Raw genomic sequence first — 21795 nt, 5'->3', positions numbered from 1 at the left:
AGTGCTAATCTATTAATTGTGCGCCATCTGGCGGTGATATCAGAATGGTGTTGAATGCAATATCACCTCAGCATTAGCTGCCAATTCAGGAACAGTAACGACAGCCATCTTTGATTCCAGTTGAATTCTGGGAGGGGAACTGAGTAAGGGACCAATCAGAGTCACATCCGTCAGCTCAACGCTTAAGTTAAAGCCCAGCACAAAGAACACCTGTGGTGGACACATGCAAAATATCAATACGGACCTTCATAAGGTTGACAAGTTTTACAAAATCCCATATTTAATTCAAAAGATAATAAATCACACACCTGGCTACTAAATGGCAGTCTAACGCTGACCTCACGTTCTCCGTCCTTCACCATTATGTTCCCAGTGATTGTGTCCTCTGTAAAACTCTGCCCAGGGGTGGTAAAACTGACTCTGTATCCCACACTGGCATTGCCAAACGCTCCTGCCAGCCTGTTCACACTGATAATGAGGTGTCTACTTCGGTCCGCCACATTAACAACCACTGACTGGTTTTCAGAATAAAGGACAAACACCCCATGGGGTTCGTCATTGGCCCGGACCTTCAAACGGGTACTGCTGCGGTTTGTATCCAGCTCTGCGCCGCCCTCCACAGAGATTAGACGGAGGATGTACATCTCCTCCAACTCAGGCAAAGAGTCGGGGAGCAGGGTGAGGACTATCTCTGCCACATGCTGTCCTGCCAGGATGGTGACAGAACCCTGCAGGGCAGAAAAGTCTCCTGATGTGTCTGCATCACTGACGATTTCCCAGAAAACCTGGGGGGAAAAAACAAAACAAAACAAAACAAAACAATTATTGGGCTTGAAATCAATTTATGAACATTTAGATAGAACATTACATAAACTTTAATTACATAAAAAATACAAAAAAATATACATACTACAACTACTGCTGCAAAGTTTGGGGTTGGTAAGATTTTTTTAATGGTTTTGAAAGTCACTTATTCTCACCAAAGCTGCTTTAATTTGTTTGAAAATACAGTAAAACAGTAATATTGCGAAATATTACGATTTAAAATAGCTTTTTTTGTTTGTTTGTTTTTTAAATCTATTTAAAATCGGTTAAAGGTGTAGTTCACTTGCGATCCCAGCCGAGGAAGAAGGGTCTTATCTAGCGAAACGATCGGTCATTTTGTAAAAAAAAATAAAAATGTATATACTTTTTAACCAGGGACCCTTCCCTGGTGGTCTAATGGTTAGGATTCAGCGCTCTCACCGCCGCGGCCCGGGTTCGACTCCCGGTCAGGGAATGCTCTTTAGGGGGAAGTCGTGGCCTAATGGTTAGAGGAGCACTAATTCCTAGTATGGGTAACCATACTTGGCCACACATCACACTCACACTTTAACCTCAAACGCTCGTCTTCTGTAGCTCTGCAAAGTGCATGTGTACTCTGTGCAGTCCCATTCGAAACAGTTAGGGTATCTCATTTTCTCCTCCAGTCCTCCTCTAGGACGATTCTGAAGTTGGAGGAGAACAGAGTTCACGCAGAGCTAGACAAGACGAGCGTTTGAGGTTAAAAAGTATATAAATTGTAATTTTTTTTTTTTTTTAGAAAATGACCGATCGTTTTGCTAGATAAGACCCTTCTTCCTCGGCTGGGATCGTTTAGAGCCGTTTGAAGTTGCATTTAAACTGCATCTTGGAAGTTCAAACTCGCGGGCCCCATAGAAGTCCACTGAAAATTGCTGAAATGTTTTCCTCAAAAAACATAATTTCTTTACGACTGAAGAAAGAAAGACATGGACATCTTGGATGACAAGGGGGTGAGTACATTATCTGTACATTTTTGTTCTGGAAGTGAACTACTCCTTTAAGAGAAAAAAAAAACAATTCTTACGGACCAACTAACCCCAAACTTTTGAAAAGAATACTGAATATTGAATTAGTGTTTGTTTTCCTACCGTGATGTTGCCCATGACGCCCTCTCTGCGTGTGATAAGGAGTGATATTTTGAGCGGCCCTTCTCTGTCAGAAGGCTCACTGTAAATGCGCTCTATCAGGTCCTGTTCTGTGAACTGTACTATGCCATTGGGGTCTCCAAACTTCTCAATCTAGAGAACACACACATTGTACACCATTGCTACAATGATACAATACTGTATTTAACGTTTGATTCTCTGTTTTCTAGGTTATCACTTTTCCGTACTGAACAGGCGTACCGTGAGTGTGACAGATCCGGCTCTGGGATCAACACCCATCTCTCCGGAGAGGATACGGAGCATGACAATGAATTTCTCTGTGACCTCCACCTCACCGTGAGGCATGATCTTCAGCTCAATGCTGCGCACACCCCCTTCCCCGTCTCTGAAACTGAACGTCCCATTCACTGGTTCACCAATGTCTGTGTTTGCTGATGGTAAAACCTCGTTTGAGTTTGGACCTAGAATCTGCCATATTACCTGAGGGAGACAGCAGAGGAAGAGGAAACAACATAAGCGAGCATACTGAAACCATGGTGATTGCTTTAAGATTGCACAGAAAGCACAAGAAGGACTTCCCCTAAAATGCCATCAAAAATCATGCCTATTACCAATTGTACAAAAATAAAAACAGTTCTGAGCCTTATCACTTATTTTCATTAAATTTATGACATTTAAAGCAGCTTTTAGAGGCATTATTTTAGAAGAATAAACATATAATAAAAATATAAATAAATGACTACTGCTTTGAAACCTGTTTTGAGAAAGAAAATACAAACCAAAATTTTACAACATGAAAAAAGGGGAAACCCAAAATAGAAAATAAAAATGGATTCTTCATTATTTTGGTATTATTTCCCTGACAAAATTATCAACATTATCACTGTTAAATCAACTCTTGAAAAATGACTCCTTTTGTTTGTGAATGTTTCCACATTAAAATCTACATTAAAGAAACATGAAGGTCTGTACTAAAGCATGTATTCACCTCACAGACCACATTCTGATCTATCAAAATATTCTACAATCCTCATTTACCACAGTATTAATTACATACAAATCAATGGAATCATCCAGTTTAGGGTCTGTCTGTCCTCCAAGTGCTTCCCCACTTGTAAAAAATAAATAAATAAATAAATAAAATTTAAAAATTAAAAAAAAAAATATATATATAATTTATGGATCTGGAAGTGTGAGGTCATAGTGTAGATGGGGCTCACCGTGGCATCTCCCAGCAGCCCGTCCGCTCTCTCTACAAACAGGGTCAGTCTGAGGGCACTGTTGGGGTTTGGGATGGTGATGGCGCTTTGATTGATGAATCGTACAACACCATTTGGCGAGTCACTCTTGGCAATTGTAATTCGTGCAATTAGCTGAGCTCCAAGTATGGCACCTCCTGTGGCACCGGTGAGTTGCATCTCAAATATCTCGTTAAACTCACTGGGTGGAAAACAAAAAAAATCATTAAATGAATAGTTCGCAAAACTACCACATATCAACAATATAATATTCAACCATTCATCCAATATCAAATGAGAGCATATATAGTAAGTTTATTAACCCCATCCTTACCTCTCTGTGTCATCCACTATGGAAACATTGATATAGCTGAGGGTTTGGCCATGCTGAAAGGTGATGGAGCCATTGAGCAGGATGTAATCTGAATCGGGTTGAGCAGTCAAACCTTTGGAGATAAACTCTGCTGTGACCTGCCTATAGGATCCAACACGCCTCAGTACAGGGATGGACAGAATTCCTACATCCTCCTCAACTGAGACATAAAAACAATTGGAGAGACATATACACATATATGTATGCATCATGCACTTTTACATGACAGTGTTATTTTATTTATATACTAGTAAAATATTTTGAATATTTTATAATATTTTCAAGTTTCCTTTTTTAATTTTAAAGGGGACATCGGATGCCCATTTTCCACAAGTTGGTATGATTCTTTAGGGTCTTCATGAAATGTCTGTAACGTACTTTGTTAAAATTCCTCAATGGTTGTGTAAAGCAACACCCTTTTTACCTGTCAAAAACAGCTCTGTTCACAGCGACTCGTTTCGGTGCATGTCTCTTTAAATTATAATGAGTTACTGCTCACCCCAACCCTTTCTTCAGTGGGGCGTGTCGACACAAGACACGTAAATTGCTGCATTGGACTCCGTATATGGCTCAGAGGTGGTCTTATTCAAATAGCTAGTTATCTACATAGAAACTGGCTGAAAATTGAAACAGCTCACTAGATGACAACGTTTCAGACTCAGACAACCTATAACAAACCGGCTGCGTAATTTCTTTTCAGATTTTCTGAGCTGGCAGACACAGCAGAAACCTAATAAAATGCAAAAAAAAAAAAAAAAAAAAAAAACTAAAAAGTGAAACTTTCATCTGATGTCCCCTTTAAATTTTGTAACTTTTTGCACATTTTTGTAATTTAAAAAAATATTTATATTTCTTTTTTTTATTTTTCTATTTAAGTTTCTATTAACTTTTCATTTCTATTTATTAAAATTTTCGTTTTAGTGTAATTCTTTAGATGTTCAAATAATTTCTACTTTTTAAATATGAATATGCAGAGAACTATTAAAGTAAACTCTCAAAATGAATGTCTGTTTTTCACACTGATAATGTTGTGATGTCTAAATTTACTTGTAACATTTAAAACTAATAATTTTATTAAAACTAAAATATACAAAAAATTCTAATATTTTAACAAATTAAATTATTCTTTAAAATTGGCCATTTTATCATCCATGAAATGAAATAATTATTGGCCAGGAGTTTACCTGTAATGTTTTAGGTAAAGACACTTTCTCTTCATTTAAAAAAAAGAAAAAATCACAAAAGATTTGAGAAAAAAGAAGGAATGCATAAAAGTACCAGCGATGTTGACACATTTGGGGTCAAACTCCAGGATGCCGTCAGCATTGTCATTTTTCTGGATAATCACCGTGACAGAGGACAGATTGCCAATAGCTGGAGGCTGGTCAATCTGTAGGTCGTACTCTCTCACTGTAAAATCCATTGAACTGAAAACAAGAGGAAAGAAATACATTTGCAGCGTACATAAAAAGTAGGTAGCTAATGCCTTTCCAAGCTACCGCATGACCTCTCAGTGCAGGCTGAACTCTACCTGACATTCAGAAGCTCTACTAGCGTAATGTTGAGGAAAAACTCTTCTGGTCCTTCTGGAAGATCATCATCGAGTATAGTCAGCGTAATGACCCTTGAGCTCTCCCCAGGCCTGAAGAGCAGCTGACCAGAGGACTGTCCAAAATCCTGTCCACTGACTGCAGTTCTGCCTTCTGTGTGGTAACTGACCCACACGCTGCCAAACAGACCCATGGAGCGAACAATGGTCACGTTTACCTGGTAAGAGACAAGACAATGTTAAGAGATTTAACTACCTTTAAGTATGCGTTCTCAGATATCATCATTCCCTAAAATCTTCTACAGTTGATTCAAGGAAAACTGTAATGGATCAAAGCTAAATTTGCATACACAGAACTTACCCTTTGTCCATTTTTTAATTCAAGAAAACTTTCCAGTGTTTTTTGTCATTGGATCAATGGTTGCTAGGCTATTACTTTATGAAAGTTTTAAAAAGTTTCAATGACTTTCCCAATCGAGGGGAACAGGCAGTAACACATAGTCCTCTGGTTATGGTTTGTGTCTCATCAGTGGTAATGTCATGCAAGGGGTCTCACAGCTCTGTCCTCCTCAGTGGCACGCAGAGAGGCTTGGGAGAAGGAGAAGAGCCCATGGGGAAGGTCACTGGCAGCCATAGTGATGGTGGCAAGTTGTCTGTCAGGGTTGATCGCTGAGCCCAGGGTTAGAGAGCTCAATCTTAGCTGATATACACTTCTTTCTTCTGGAATCTCATCATCTAGTGCCTGCAGAAACAGGGAGAGGGAATTAATTTTACTCTGAGTTTTAAGACTCTAAGATGGTTTTATTTTTTTACAGTTTATATGCGAAAATGTTTCTTGAGCACCAAATCATCATATGTGACCCTGGACCACAAAACCAGTCTTAAGTCGCTTGGGTAAATTTTTAGCAATAGCCAAAAAAACATTGTATGGTTCAAAATTATAAATTATTCTTTTATGCCAAAAATCATTAGGATATTAAGTAAAGATCATGTTCCATGAAGATATTTTGTAAATTTCCTATCGTTAGTATATCAAAACTTCATTTCTGATTAGTAATATGCATTGCTAAGAACTTCATTTGGACAATTTTAAAGGCAATTTTCTCAGTATTTTGATTTTTTTTGCACCCTCAGATTCCAGATTTTCTGTGTTATCCTATCCTAACAAAACATACATCAATGGAAAGCTTATTTATTCAGCTTTCAGATTATGTATAAATCTCAATTTCAAAAAATTGTGACACTGAAGACTGGAGTAATGGCTGCTGGTGAAAATTCAGCTTTTTCATCACAGGAATAAATGACATTTTAACATTTTAAAGTCTAAAACAAATCTATAAATTAGAGTGAACATTACTGTTTTTACTGTATTTCTGATCAAATAAATGCAGCATTTGTGAGCATAAGAGACTTTCATAAACATTAAAAAAATCTAACCGACCCCCAACATTCGAACCACCAAGTGTATTACTCAGCAGTTTTACCTTCAGCTGAATTATTGCCGCAGACTGGTGGTCTCTCATGACAACTTTGCCAGAGGTCTCCTCAAACTCTGTATCTGCAGCTGTGGTGATGTTCCAGAAGATCTCGATCGCACCAAAGATGCCTGGACCTCTTACAAGACTGCAATTGGTAGGACACAGTCGATCTTCAGATTGGAGGAATGTTTGGGAAATCTGCTTTGATAATTTAGTTTGCAAATTCTGTTTGGTGATGCCAATGGTGCAGAAATTAAAGATCCAGTAACCTCTGTTCGGTTGGAGAAGGTGAGGAGTTTACCTGACCAAAGCTGTTCCATTGTAATTGTCTCTTGGCTCGCCAATCAGAACGTTCCTGCTGGAATCAGCTATTCCTACAGTTCCCAGGGCACCCATGTCAGCTTGAATAACAACCGTAGCAACACCTGAAAGAATGAAAATCATGATACATGATACAAGTACATGATATAAAAAGATCAGATTGGCCACTATCTGTCAAAAATGTAGACAGACACGTTATATATATTTAAATATCCTAACCTATGAGAAAGAGAAACAATTAAAGTTCAGAAGAGAAAAACAAAAAAGACAAGAAACAACAACTGTTTCCCAGATGTTATCAATGGTGATAATATGCTGACAAACCTCTAACTGGATCAATGACAGGCTCATTCTTTGGAGAGAGCAGCTGGATGGTGAATCTCTCCTCTCCCTCCAGGACAGCATCAGCCAAAGCCTGAATCACCAGAGTTTTCTTTGACTCAGTCTACAAGCGATAAAACAATTTAACAACTGAGTATCTCCACAGTGGCACAGGTAAAAGTTAATCAAATCATATTCATATTTACCACCCATACCTACCCCATTAAAAATGAGAGTTCCATTATGAGGGCTTAGGTCTTCTCTGCCCTCTTCCTGCAGAAGCCAGATCAAATGCACCACTCCTTCACCTCCTGAGCTACGCACTACGGTCATTGTAGCTATAGAAGCTGGGTCATTTAGGAACTGAGGCTCAGACACAGAGACCTGAGAAAAGATCAAACATGTTACTAAGGTTAATCATCAGTCAACCTGATTATGGCTTTTATAAAGCAACCACAAATGTATCTGAACATTAATAGCAAACTATGAATTCAATAAAGACAACAGAGCAATTAAACCAAGTAAACACAAGGTTACATCTTACCAAATGAAGTATAACAAATACAAAAATGAGGTCATAAAGAAGTTCAAACAAAAAGTTGCTTTAGAGTTACTACAGAAATACCTCAAAGATCCAGAGTGGACCACTCACAAAGCATATAAAAGTAAGGTTATGCAACTATCACAACTGAGACAATTAAACACATAGGCAAGACTGTAAAATGCTAATATTCATAGATATTATTAGTAAATGTACCATTGGCTCCTCAAACCCAAACCGACCAAAAGGTGAATCATTGGCCAGGATGATGATTACCACAGATGTCTCGTCCCCCAGCCTGGCACCTCCGATGACTTGAACCAGTTTCACCATAAACGTCTCTGTCGACTCCACAATTGTGTCATCAATAATGGTGATCTCAATATAAGCCACTGCCTGTAAAAGAATAACAGCTCGTTACTTAAAAGTAGCATGTTGAATAAATAAATAAAATAAAAATACTTCTAATTGTAATCTGTACCTGTCCATCTTGAAAGGTTAGGCTTCCAGAGGAAGGACTAAAGTCCTCAGCGCTGGCTGTGACTGTTTGAGCCTCCCAGTAAAGCACCAGTCTGCCAGATCTACCGGCCATTCGCATGACGGCCAGGTGAAGGACGTTTCCAGGTGATGGTACCTCAAATGCCAGCACTGCCCCAGAAACATCCTAAAAGACAAGGAATTGTAGAAGTGTGTTTGTTCTTCATTAACAATAAAGACAAAATAACAAATAAATAATAAATCATAATATGGTAAATGTATAAAAAGCCAATAATAAACATATAACAATAAAATAATTGTAAACCAACCTTTGAGACGTTGAAACTGAGGATTCCTCTTGGATCATCATTCTCTTGGATGGTGACCTCAGCTATCTCCAGACCAGGTCTCCTCACACTGGGCTGAGCTGCTCCTGTGTCTCCACCCAACAGTTCTACTTTAGTGATGTTTACCAGGAATGTCTCAGCCAGTTCAGGAATAGCATCCTAAGAGCAAGCACACATGTACCACTGTATACTATCCAGGGATTAAGAAAGTTTCATCCTAACCTATTCTATCCTACGCATGCATAGCACATACTGCATTAGTTAAAACCCTATAGACACCCCTTGTATCTCAATATAAGGAATAATATCTCCAGTAGATTCTAAACATCATCTAAAATAGCTTCTGCACAATTCATTTCTAAGAACATGCTGATTTATGTCAGTAGTCTGTATCATAAACTATCAGCCCAAACAAATTCAACATGTGGTTTTTGAGGCTGGACAATATGCAAAAATATCTAACGACCACTGCAATTTGCAAGGCATGAGCTATTCCAGGAGCAAACTGAAAAAATGTGGGGTTTCTGTGGCGGTGATAGAAACTGGCTGTTGGCTTTTGTTGTAGGAAGTCAATCTGTCTCCTCATAAGCTTCAGCACAGTGTGTCCTCCGACTGAGTGACCTGAGACTAACTGGGAAGTTAAGGGGAAATGAGCATGATGACTGATTTTGAAAGATTCGTAAAAGCATCAAGGCTGCATTTATTTAATAAAAAAATACAGTAAAAACTAATATTGTGAAATATTACTACAATTTAAAATAACCATTTTGTGTTGTAATTTATTTTAAAATGTAATTTATTCCTGTGATGGCACAGATGAATTTTTAGCAGCCATTACTTTAGTGTTACAATATACTTCAGAAAGTCATTGTAACATGCTGATTTGGTGCTCAAATAAATATTTAGCTACAAATGTAAGTACTCAGTAAATTATGTAATCAGGGTTTAAACCTACAAATTTAAATTACCAGCACACACTTTCAACCGCTACACCACATGTGTGACTTCTGAAGGTCTTTTTAATTATATGTCATCCCATTGAAGTAGTGAGATTAGCTGGGATGTGGTACTCACCGGCAGGATAGTAACAGATACCAAAACAACAGTAGCATTCTCATTCATGACGACTGTGGCCTCTTTGGATACACAGTCAGTTCCCTCACTAGCCTGATTAACAGGTGGCAGGTGGAGGGCCGCTTTGGTGGTGTAGTAAACTAATACATCCCTTGATGCTCCTTGATCTCTCACAATACTTAGTGTGATATTGCTTGGGCTCTCTGAAGTGAAAGGAATAAAAAAATGTAAATAATTACACCAGTGTCTTTCAAGAGCAAATAGTTTCATATTGTAATGTATGGGGCAATTATGTAAAAAACAAACAAAAAAAAAACTTAATTCCTAGACTAATTTCAAAATTAAGTATATGACTAGAAAATATGTACATATATCTTTTCAGTGATTTGGATTACATGAAATATTGATATTTAGCGGCACACCACAGCAATGTATATTGGCTATCATAGCCACTCATATGCTGTTCATTATATTATTGTGCTAAGTTCAAATGAGACAAAGTTAAACACAAATGGATTACTCTGAGGTTCTGGTGTGATGAAGTACTGGGAATCGAGGTGCCAGCCAATGACTCCATAGGGTGAATCATTGGCTCTAATGGTGAGGTTTGCTTGGGCACGCTGAGGGTCGATCATTGCTCCTCTTGATGGATCAATTATCCCAATCGTTGTGACCTTGGTCAGGACAATGGTGACTTTTTCTGCTAACTCAGGAAGGTCATCAGCTAATACATTTAGTGAGATGGTAGCAACAGCCTGGCTCTCAGAAAACGTCACCTACATGGATACAGATGGAGAGGTCTGTAATTCATAGTGCTTTGTGGTTATACTGGATGTTGACATTTTGTTGTCCCAATTGGGAGGTTTATATAATAATACACTCTAAAAAATGCTGAGTTGTTTCAACCCAACTTTGGGTCAAATATGGACTAACCCAACTTTTGGGTTAAAAATTTTATTGAAAAATGTAACCCAATGGTTGGGTTATTCCATATTTGACCCAAAGTTGGGTTGAAACAACCCAGCATTTTTTAGAGTGTATGTTTGAATAACAGGTTTTTAAATAGTACATTGTTTTTGAAAATAGTTGCTTGCACATTTGACTTACAAATGTAACTGCTACAAAAAAGGCAGCTTATAGTTAGAGTTGTGATTTTGGACTACAGTGACAGTCTGAAATTCAAAATGTACTATTTAAAATATGCAGTTTAGTCAAATATTATTACTAAAACAACTTAAAACAGAAAACAGCAGTTCTCACCACTCCTGAAGTGGGAAAAATGTCATCCAGACTACCATAGGCGCTCCAGTGTACAGTTAGTCTGCCAAACCTGCCTTTCGTCCTCTCAATGCTCAGAGAGACAGAGTTATCATCCTCCAGCTCATCCACCTCCCGCATTAAAGAGTTCTGTATACAAATATATTTGTATATTATCAACTGTGCACCAACATCTTCAATAAGTAAAATGTTCTTTTTGGTCTTTTTAAATGTGAAATTGACAGTACTTTACATTTACACTATTAAAGCTGAGTGACATTGGATGTTGTGAGTTGTATACAGTAATTCAGATAATATCATCTGTGAAGCACACAATATATTCTGATCTTTATACCTGTGCAAAACCTATAATCCCATAAGCATCATCATTAGCTGGAATGAACAATGTCACTTGACCACGGAAGCCAATTTCTGCCCCTCCTTTGGGGTTCTTGAGGCTGACACGAAAATGTTCTTCCTCCTCCGGAACATCATCATTAATTACATTCACTGCTATTTCTAGCTCACGGACACCAGGCTGGAAAAACAGCTCTCCTGAACTGAAGATAAAAGATGAAAATATCAATGAATATCAAAAAGAGTGTATTAGGCTTCTAGAAAAGGTATATCAAAAATAAATAAATAAAAAATCATTTAAACACATACTTGGGGATGAAGTCAGACTGGTTGGACACTGAGGTCAGATCATATACAACAGAGCTTGACTCTCCAGTGGCTACGATGAGACTCTTGGTAGAATTGAGAGAAGAAACAGGAAGATACAGGAATTCTTGTGCAGATGGAGACTTTAACACTTCAGCAAACCGCCTCAGATCTAACCTCCATGAGTACAGGGCTGAACCATTTAGACCCGCAAGCAACAGGTGAGCTAGGACACAAAGAAACTGGTCAATCTAATTTCTCAAAACAGATGGTCTTGCTGTGTATGATAATGTAAATTACATGAAGCCACCACACTGGATTTGCTTGCAAGGCAAACAAATAATTAAATATATTCAAGTGAGACAAGACCAATCAAAATGTATTATGCAAATATACTACTCTTTAAAATTTTGAGGTTGGTTTAATGTTTTTGAAAATTAAAACTCCTTCAGGAATCATTGTAATATGCTGATTTAGAGCTCAAAAAACAAACACAATGATTGTGCTGCTCAATATTTTTGTGGAAACTGTGATACTTTTTTTTCAGGATTCATAAAGAAAGTTCAAAAGAACAGCAGAACAGAAAAGAACAGAACAGAAACACTTTTTTAATGTATCAGTGTAAAAGTCAATGTAAAAGTATTTACTATTACTTTTGATTTAATGCATCCTTGAGGAATAAAAGTATTAATATTCTTTAGTGAAAAATAAAAAATTAAACAGTACTTTTGAACGGTTGTGTACATGCAACAAAGAAGAGTCTGTATGTTAGCGTTTTAGTCTGAAATAGTTGCATAAGTTCAATACATAGGGTTAAGTGTTTAGACCAAAGCCCTAACCGGACCCCAACCATGTTTGAGGAATATCAGTACAATTCTACCTTGCAAGCACTATTATTATTACATGTAAATTAAAATACCAATAAACTAAGGCATATAATTTTGGTACATATAAAATATGGGGAAAAATATGCTTAATAGTGGAAACACACTAAATGTGCTATTATTTATACAGACTGCACTATATTGTCTGGCAACTCACATATTCCAGAAGGAGGGGTAAAGGGGTGGACTGAAAAGAGGCCGGGAAATGGGATGGACTGTGTCTGCTGGAAGAAGTTTTGCTGAGAACCCCACATAAACACTTCACATGTTGAGCTTGGACCTTTTCATGGGGAATAATAAAGACGTTAGAGAAACCAATGATCATTTTCAAGATCACACAATAAAGTGTCAGAACATCTTCAAATTGAAAACGCTCTTGAGCTGCAACAGTACCACAGACTGCATATGATCGTTACCTTCAGTGACGATGAGGAGGAACGTATCTCCTCCCATCTGAAATGATTCCACTTGCTTGACTCGAGCACTGACTGCTAAGGTTTGAGGGTTTTGGAATTGCCCAATACTCCACTGGTATATGAGACACACCGATGATGATATGTTCCTGCACACAGCCAGGTGCTGTAGGTTGCTGCTGCCTCGTCTGAAGGGTACGGCTGTGGTAATGTCTTGTAACTCCAGACTTTGATGAAGGGAGAATGAGCCTCCAGCCCACACAAAAATCTTAAGACAGAGACGAATGATCTCAATAAAGTATTTCTGACTATTGCTACCTGTATGTAAATTCTTCAATTTAGAACTCCAAGTTTGCATTTTACATGTCAGATTGAGTTTACCTTACTAGAAGTTATCAGATATTGCTGAAGCTCAGTGGAGAAGTGTTTGACATTGAAACTGTCCACAGTAAGAGTCTGCTCCTACAAAAGGGGGCAACATTGAACAATACACAAAAACACCACCATTAGAAATCTGACAATAGTGAGATGAATGACAAGTCTATCACAGGATAAGCACAAATGCAGCTTTTGTTGATGACAGCTAATTAAAAGATAAACTGGCAGCATACTCACTTGAGTGAGGTTGAGGTCTGCCTGAAGACGAAATAAGCTGATTGTTGCAGTTAATGACATGGTGCTGTGTGCATGGGAAACTGCCACATAGCTGGAGCCATTTACTGTAAAACCCACACAAGAGCTGGGATTCTGGATGCTGATAAACTATGAGAAACAGAGTGAAAGAGAGAGAAAAGGAATAAAGTGGTAAAAGCGAAGAAGAAAAAAATCAGAAATAAATAAAAATAAATACTTAGTGTCTTGCATTGACAAGACATGACAAATAATTATAATCTTGAAAAAAAATAAATAATTACAAGTAAAAGATGAGTTAAAAATCAATCTATATTTGCCTGAACTTAAAGATATTGGTTCCACAGATTGCAAATGTGTTTTCTTAACATTAAATAAAACTGTAAATTTGAATCAAACACATTGTGCAGTTGAAACCAAACTGAGCTGAATACAAAAAGTAAGATTATGTGTAAAACATTATAGTGAATACAATTTTGTTGCATTAGCTGATATTGGTTAAAATTTTGAGTGCATTTTCTTCCACCAAAGCACCATTCATTGGGCGTGTTTTGTCCTTTTATGCCTTTATTATTAGATAGGACAGTGTAAATGAGACCGGAAACTACTGGGAGTTGAAAGGGGAACAGGACAGGCAAAGGACTTTGAGCAAAGGCTCAAACCCGAGTTGCCTGAGGCACAGCTGTGCCATATGACACTGCCCACAAGGCTATTGCTTCACATGCGTTGGGCTTTTAATTGAATTCAGGGCATACCTCCACAGGCACCAAGACACCTTGCCATTCGTAGAGCACAGCCTGGTTCTGAGCTGGACCTCTGAGCAGCCTCAAAACCAGAGCAGAGTCTTCACTGGGCACTGCACACCAGACTGACGCCAAGCTGTCCCTGATAGACTGATACACAGCCAACACTGGCTGCTCTCCTCCTACAAATAAATTAAACAACCTGTGGTTATACAGTTTTTGTTTACACCAAAATAATCTTACTGGTGCAATTTCTTACTCATGCCAAATGCTGTTCCTGACCAGGTCTCCCATTCCACACTGACGGCTGACTACAGCCCATTACTGCGAGATATAGTCAGGTACACCGTACCACTATGCTCCTCCAATGTCAAGGTGTCTAGAGTCCTAAAAAACACACAAATACAGTAGAATCAGGCATTGTGTGGTAACGAGCTTGACATCCGTTTAGAACAGACTGTGAATGTACCTGTTAAATAATGGTGATATTCTGAAGAGTCCCAGAGGAGCCTGATTTTGCAGTATGGTGATGAAAATCTGCAGCGAGTCTCCCAGACGAGCACCTCCAGTAGGGTTGGACAGAGTCACTGTGAATGTCTCATTCATCTCTGGCTCAGCATCCAGAACAGCCCAGATCTCCAAAGTCTAGAAAACAAAGATGATACTATTCAGTTTCCTCTTTGACAAACCACTGGTTCCTACATTTATTTTCTCAACTTTAACAGATCTGGTGCTGTAATACGAGTGTCATTATGCTTGGTTAACTATTTCATTAAATTCTCATTGGTCAGGAATAGCTTTTTATACTGTACCTTGAATCTGACTCCATCCTCAAGTACCACAAAGCCAGAGGAAGGTGTAAGATCATCAGTGTACAGGGATCCATTGGCATCAGTGATTGTGAACTGAACCGTTACTGTGCCAAACACGCCCTGAGGAGGGTCCCGTATGATGTAGAGGGTGCCCACACTCTCCCCAAATGATTCCATGGCCATCGTCATTGGCCAGAATAGTCACGGTAGCTACAGAGACACATTAGAGAAAAATTATACGGCATTGGTCATGGAAAATCATGAATGTTCAGTGTCTCCCAGCATACCAGACCTGTAGTGTTCTCTCCCAGCTGCAGCCCTGCCGATGGATTTGCAAGAATTAACTGAAATGTCTCATCCCCTTCAGGAATGGTATCATCTAAAATCTGGACATCGATAAACTTGTGCTGTTCTCCATCCACAAAATGGATCATCTGTGTAGGTATATACGGTCAATAATTATTAACAACAAATGCTGAATAATTAATGATATTTAAAACTAGAAAGAGCGTCTGTGACTCACTGATGGGGTGGCATTGAAATCCAGGTCCAACTGAGCCTCTAGATTCTGGACATAGAAGAACAGGGACACATTTCCATACATCCAGGCATCACGGTACACCACCAGAGTTAACGCACCAATTGTCTCATTTATCACATAGCTGAGGAAAAAATACATACATTACCGAAACCTTTTTACTAAACGTTAAAGTGAATGACACCATGGTTCATATAAGTTAAAAAGAAAGAAAGAAAGGTAGCTCATACTCTGTGTTTTGCCAGCCAATGATCCCTTGGATACCATCATTAGCATTAATGCTGATCTCTGCTACAAGGCCTTCAGTATCTGGAAAGACATGAATATATCAGAATGAACGAATGAATGAATTAATAAAATAGTTTAAGGGGTAGGATTATGGGCAATGGCAGCATGCTTTGGGTTTCAGGAAATGCACAAATAAAAACAAGGTCATTTGCCACATTATTAATCATCCACTATTACTACACCTATAGTCATCTACTAATAATAAAAAAAGCACTAATAGTCATCTACCAATAGTCTTCACAAATCACTGATTATAAGCAAGGAGTGTGGGCTGTCTTTTGGAATGATAGAGCTCAGACCGCTGTGAGCTGTCAATTATATTGGCAGTTATCACCACACCTTACAAACACAAATTCTAATTATAGAAATTCCACTGACAATATGACAATAAGCTCAAAAGCACTAGAGCATATCAAGCACAGGTGTGGGTAGGTACTGTTACCTTTCAATGTATAGTAAATCTCTAGGAAAGGATGTAAAAAGATTCAAGTTCAAGAAGAAAGTATAATTGAAAGAAGAACCTAAAACCTAATTAAATGTGACTCATTTAACACAGCAAAGTGAATAATTACATAATACAGAATACCATTTAATAGTTTCAATCTGCTTAATTGTCTAATCATCTTACTTAATTCAGGGACAGTTGCGAGGGTGGTTATGAGGACAGCTGATGTTATATTGACTAAGAAAAACTCTTGCAACTCAGGGATGTCATCCTGTTAATGACAAAAAAAAATGTTTCTTGATTAATTCAATTAAGGTTAATACAATATGCGTTAGATTTAATTTAGCATCTTAAATCAAAATCAAAATGAAAACTGTTAGAATGTAGTCAATGTTAGATCAGCAGCATCATACATCTATGATGGTGATGGGGATGGACACAGATGTCTGTCCATCCTGCATGATCACAGAACTGGAGACGTGTCTGAAGTCATGGCCTGGCTGGGCTAGAGCAGCCTCAGTCTGTCTGAGGTCCTGCAAAGAGCCCTGCACAGTCTCGTAGCTTATATTCACAGCACCTGTGGAGGAAAGTAGCAATACTTACATCCCCATACTCCAGGACAACACTTTGTTTGATAGATTTTACAAGCATAGCTAACCTGATGCACCAAACTCTCGGTTTATGTAAATCCTGATGGTAGTGTCTTTCTCATCTGTGGTCAGTTTTAAGGATGAGGGGGCGATGCTGAGCAAACCAAACGGCTCGTCACTCACTTCCACGCTCACCACTGCTTCACGACCCTGAGCACTCAGGGCTGCCATGCCTGTCTGGGTAACTCCTGAGAGAATTATATATTATACATGATTATTATTTAAAAATACATCAATAAACTAGAATAAATAATAGATTAATAGATTGTGTATAGAATAAGCACAAATACAGTGTGAAGTGAAATGTGAGTGCAAGCTAAGATCAAGCTACAGACACTGAAATGCAGATTGTGAGTGATTAACAAGTTAACAAGACAATAAGATAGCAGCTAATGTTAACACTGTAAAAAGTCTCACTTTTAATCTGAAACTGTGACTTGTTTTCTAATAAAATATGTAAACATCCTTCAGACAGGATAATTTACCTGAGAAGCGAAAGTGTGAAATATTTAGAAAAATGCTGCATTCATAAATGCGAATAGTAAATTTTAGCGGCCTTGCTAAACATGGTAACATGAGATGAACTTGCAGTATACAGTACTTTTTGAGTAACTCAATCCTGTGTGTGTTTCTGATAAATACCTTTGGTTTGTATATTTGATAGGATAACTCTGTACTCCTCTCTTTCTTCTGGCGTGGTATCCTCAAGTAGCCTCAAGACTATAGTATTATTTAACGTTCCCTGAAACAGAAGATGAGGCAGAATATTGATCACTCATTGTCCTTTGAATTCATAGTTGACATAGGTTTAAAAGTTTAAAAGAAATGCTCAAATGATCTGGTAAAGCTACATTTTTTATTCATTACCTCAGAGAAAAATAGAGTTCCCGAGGTGTCTGTAAAAGTCATTGAGACTCGAGGGCCTTCAATCCTCCATTCCACTGTGACATTTCCAATAGCAGGAGCTGTTCTCTCCACCAGCAGAGACAAACTCTCACCTTTTGAAATCAATGAACATCTAAACTTAGATTTTAACCATTTTCTGGTATAATGAGACGTGGATTTTGCATTGGGTTTATTGGGTTCAATAAAACTTCAACAAACTTTACTCCAAGTAATACAACCCTTGATTGATTTAGAAGCTAGTATTAATGAGATGTGTATAAGAGTTCCTTTTCCTTGCTGACTAGATTAACTAGTACTCTAGCAAAGACTGGATATACAGGGATAGAATGCATGTGTCCTGTCATGCATGCATGATGACAAGAACCATCTTCCCCAATGTAACAGCTGTTGCAGATCCCTCTTCTCTCATCACATCTTGGTACTATGTTACTAGTTACTATGATATGGAGCACAAATTGATGCCTAATTATCCATTTAAAACATGTTCTAAATGCCTCCCCAATCATGTTCATCTTAAAACCACCTCTGTCTGTTGGGAAATTACAGACTTTTGGTCAAGCCTTGTCTGGTTATTTATAGCAAACTAACACGATTGAAGAGCTGTTCACACCAAGGACAATAACTATAACCATAAAGTGTTGTTATAATAGTTGTTATAATTCTACGAGAATAGAAAAGTCCACACCACTGCTATAATTTTAACAACACAATATTGTTAAAATCATAATTATTTTCCTTTTATTAAATTATTTCTAAGTGATGATAAAAAACAGACGGCCAAACAGAATCCACCAACTTGAAAGAGCTTGAGCATTTAAAGCAGCATAAAGACGACAACTGCAGCATGCACTTACAATAAACAGAATGTTATCGTCCGTTGGTATGGACGTCATTCTTTTTTTTATCATTCTTGGTGTGACCAAGCCTTAAAGGGATAGTTCACCCAAAAATAAAAATTCTGTCATTAATTACTCACCCTCATGTCGTTTCAAACCCGTAAGACCTTTGTTCATCTTCGGAACACAAATTAAGATGTTTTTGATGGAATCTGAGAGCTGTCTGACCCTGCATAGACAGCAATGCAACTGAAATGTTCCTAAGTCCAGAAACGTAGCAAGGAGATCTGTAAAATAATCCATGTGACATCAGGGGTTCATCCGCAATTATACGAAGCTACGAGAATACTTTTTGTGCGCAAAAGAAAAAAAAAACGACTTTATTCAACAATTCGTCTCCTCCGCATCACCCTGGTGCCATTTTGGAGAATATCCGCTGGATGTAAACGTTCGTATGCTGTTCTGTGTCAGCTGCGTCACACGGATACGCTGTTTCGCTGTTACGCAGGGTCAGACAGCTCTCAGATTCCATCAAAAATATCTTAATTTGTGTTCCGAAGATGAACAAAGGTCTTACGGGTTTGAAACGACATGAGGGTGAGTAATTAATGACAGAATTTTCATTTTTGGGTGGACTAACCCTTTAAGTGTAAAAGTGGGGGGAAAAAAGAAAAACACAGACCCTCTCTGACGATGACGGATCGCAAGGCTGTGTGAAAGCCCACCACACCAGCTGCATTGTCATTGGCCAGGATGAGGATGGTGACTGTGTCCGAACTGGGAAGGATACGGCTGCCACCCTCAGTGCTCACTAACCCAATCTGTATAGTCTCATTATCTTCAGGTTCCATGTCATCTGTGATGACAAACTCAAGGGTCTTCTTTACATCACCTTAAAGGAACAGACAGAAGGTCATTCACCAACTGCAATACTGTTGAAATGAAGAAAGGTCTTCAGTTAAACTTTATCTGTTCTGCTTATCTGTCTATTATCTATCTATCTATCTATCTATCTATCTATCTATCTCTATAAAAAAGCAAAACGACACCATAATGTAACGTAAACCTAGTGGCGGAATATTATCTGCTAATTTCTCGAGATCTCATCAAACCCCTAGTACATAGTGTAAATTATTCTGCCAGAGTAAAGTATGAACATTTTAAAACAAGGTTTAAAAATATGTGAAAAGCCCAAAAGTCAAAAGCACATTTTGCTAAAGTAAATCTCCTGACTCCTGAAGTGTTGTCAGTACCATCAAAAGCACAAAGCAGACAAGACTTACCCTCTGCAAAGATAAGGGTCTCCCCCGTCCCATTGAAGTCAGCGTTGGGTGTGGCACTGCCACCAACATATTTCCACTCCACTGTAACCTGTCCCATACTGCCTCCCCTCCTCTCAATGACTAGCAGCACTGTTGTTTTTGGTTCCTCTCTCACTTCGAGATACTGTCCATCTTGAGTGGCATTGGGGTTAATGCTGTAGAGCAGAAATATTCCAAATGCATCTCTATTCATTGCTATAGTCACCAAAGCTGTGTCCGGTTGCTGTATGGTTGGCAAGTTCTTGGAAGCTACAGTCATGTTGACCAAGCTAACACTCAGGATTTTAATCATAAAACTCTCATCCATCTCTGCCAAAGAGTCAGTCAAGATGGGTACAGTGAGGTTAGTGACTCCCGATCTGTCCAGCATGGTTGTGGTCTGAGCCGTCATGGTTATGTAGTCGCTCCCAGCAACAGCCTGCGAGCTAAACAGCGAAGCGGCCGCTGTGGTGTTTTTTAAATAGGTGAAGGTTTGTGGTGAAGGACTCAGTTGTCTGGCTCCAGACATTACCCAGAAACAACTCGCTCTTGGGGTGTTGGTGATGCTGAAAGCTTGGCAAGCCCGCTCTCTAAGGCAGAAGGCTGCACAGAAATTTAGGACGTTTGTGACTGTGGTGATGTTGATGGGTCTGCGGAGGGCATTAGATGGTGCTCCAGCCGATGGAGAATCATAGTAAACCAGGAAATCTCGGCCTTCCCTGAGAGCATTGCTTACGATATCAACTTCAGAGGTGCTATAAATGATCTCCAGCATGCCAAAGTTACCACCACTGCAGTGAAAACACACACACAAAAAAGCAACATAATGTACCATTCCAAACAAAATTAAAGATATAGGAAAAAAAGGCACATTACCTCCTTCGAACTGTAATGTTAGCAATATAGATCCCTTCCAGTGGCTCCTGGATGCGGTACACTGCTTGCTCAAAGTACACAGTTCCGTGAGGGTTGTCATTGGCAGGAACAATGATATCGACTACTTTCTCAGTCCCAATGTTCCCACTATTGGTGGCACCAACAAGCTCAACCTTTATGACCTAAATTAAACAGAAACATTTAAGTAATACAGAGTTTTCATACATCCTTATAAAGATTAAAAACCCAAACTAACCTCTTCAATTTCAGGTACATCATCAGCCAAAACTTCAACTTTCAGTGTCTTTAAGGTTTCTCCAGGGGCAAACCTGACCTCACCAGACAAAGGTCGCAGATAACCAGTGGCAGGTCTCCCACTGACTGTGGCTCTCCATTCGACATCCACATCACCTAGAGTTCCAGCATTCCTCACTATGGGTAGGGACACCTCAAAAGCATTCACTGCTGGCTCCTCTATTGTGATGGGTGCAGACTGAAAAACTAACCATCAAATATACATCTCTTCAAAACACTGTCACCACATAAACAATATGTAAAACATTTAACATATGTCTCATTACTGAACGTCCATGAAAAGCTTGTCATTGATAAAAACTTACCAAAAGATCCATAGGGATCATCTGAGGGTAGGATGGTAATGATTGCCTGTGTAAGGTCCCCCAGGAGAGCGCCTCCAGTGGTCTGGTTGAGAAGCTCAATTCGGAAGGTCTCTTCCACTTCAGGCACCACATCATTGATGATGAGGATAGGGATGGGCTTGCTACTCTCTCCCTCCAGCAAAACCATATCAGAAGAGGCCACACTGTAGTCCTCACCTATATGTCATTTAGAAACATATGCTACGATTCAGAAATATATGATATA

The 21795-nt window shown here is 38.7% G+C and overlaps 1 protein-coding gene and 1 non-coding gene across 2 annotated transcripts in view; one reads left to right on the top strand and one right to left on the bottom strand.

Annotated features, from left to right (window-relative positions):
- Window positions 1-21795, bottom strand: part of LOC107669515 (G-protein coupled receptor 98-like) — a 142545-nt gene that overhangs the window by 66613 nt on the left and 54137 nt on the right. Inside the window, 43 exon segments of the mRNA XM_016461784.1 lie at window positions 67-210; window positions 309-785; window positions 1932-2081; window positions 2190-2429; window positions 3170-3389; window positions 3522-3720; window positions 4839-4987; window positions 5092-5327; window positions 5666-5851; window positions 6594-6732; window positions 6889-7012; window positions 7233-7353; window positions 7449-7613; window positions 7987-8166; window positions 8252-8434; window positions 8577-8753; window positions 9669-9871; window positions 10189-10444; window positions 10929-11075; window positions 11281-11485; window positions 11592-11814; window positions 12630-12752; window positions 12889-13153; window positions 13267-13347; window positions 13501-13647; window positions 14271-14440; window positions 14518-14645; window positions 14728-14903; window positions 15071-15232; window positions 15234-15280; window positions 15363-15504; window positions 15594-15732; window positions 15839-15917; window positions 16525-16612; window positions 16755-16918; window positions 17000-17179; window positions 17634-17733; window positions 17859-17989; window positions 19416-19625; window positions 20017-20825; window positions 20911-21092; window positions 21167-21411; window positions 21531-21746. Of these exon segments, the coding sequence (XP_016317270.1) occupies window positions 67-210; window positions 309-785; window positions 1932-2081; window positions 2190-2429; window positions 3170-3389; window positions 3522-3720; window positions 4839-4987; window positions 5092-5327; window positions 5666-5851; window positions 6594-6732; window positions 6889-7012; window positions 7233-7353; window positions 7449-7613; window positions 7987-8166; window positions 8252-8434; window positions 8577-8753; window positions 9669-9871; window positions 10189-10444; window positions 10929-11075; window positions 11281-11485; window positions 11592-11814; window positions 12630-12752; window positions 12889-13153; window positions 13267-13347; window positions 13501-13647; window positions 14271-14440; window positions 14518-14645; window positions 14728-14903; window positions 15071-15232; window positions 15234-15280; window positions 15363-15504; window positions 15594-15732; window positions 15839-15917; window positions 16525-16612; window positions 16755-16918; window positions 17000-17179; window positions 17634-17733; window positions 17859-17989; window positions 19416-19625; window positions 20017-20825; window positions 20911-21092; window positions 21167-21411; window positions 21531-21746 (8108 nt within the window).
- Window positions 1208-1279, top strand: trnae-cuc (transfer RNA glutamic acid (anticodon CUC)). Its single transcript has one exon. It is a non-coding gene; the product is annotated as a tRNA-Glu (tRNA).

Source organism: Sinocyclocheilus anshuiensis, unplaced genomic scaffold, assembly GCF_001515605.1.
Source record: "Sinocyclocheilus anshuiensis isolate Anshui unplaced genomic scaffold, SAMN03320099.WGS_v1.1 scaffold356, whole genome shotgun sequence".
In the NCBI taxonomy this organism is placed as follows: domain Eukaryota; kingdom Metazoa; phylum Chordata; class Actinopteri; order Cypriniformes; family Cyprinidae; genus Sinocyclocheilus; species Sinocyclocheilus anshuiensis.
Note: the sequence above shows the minus strand (reverse complement) of the source record. Positions and strands in the feature narration are given on the sequence as shown.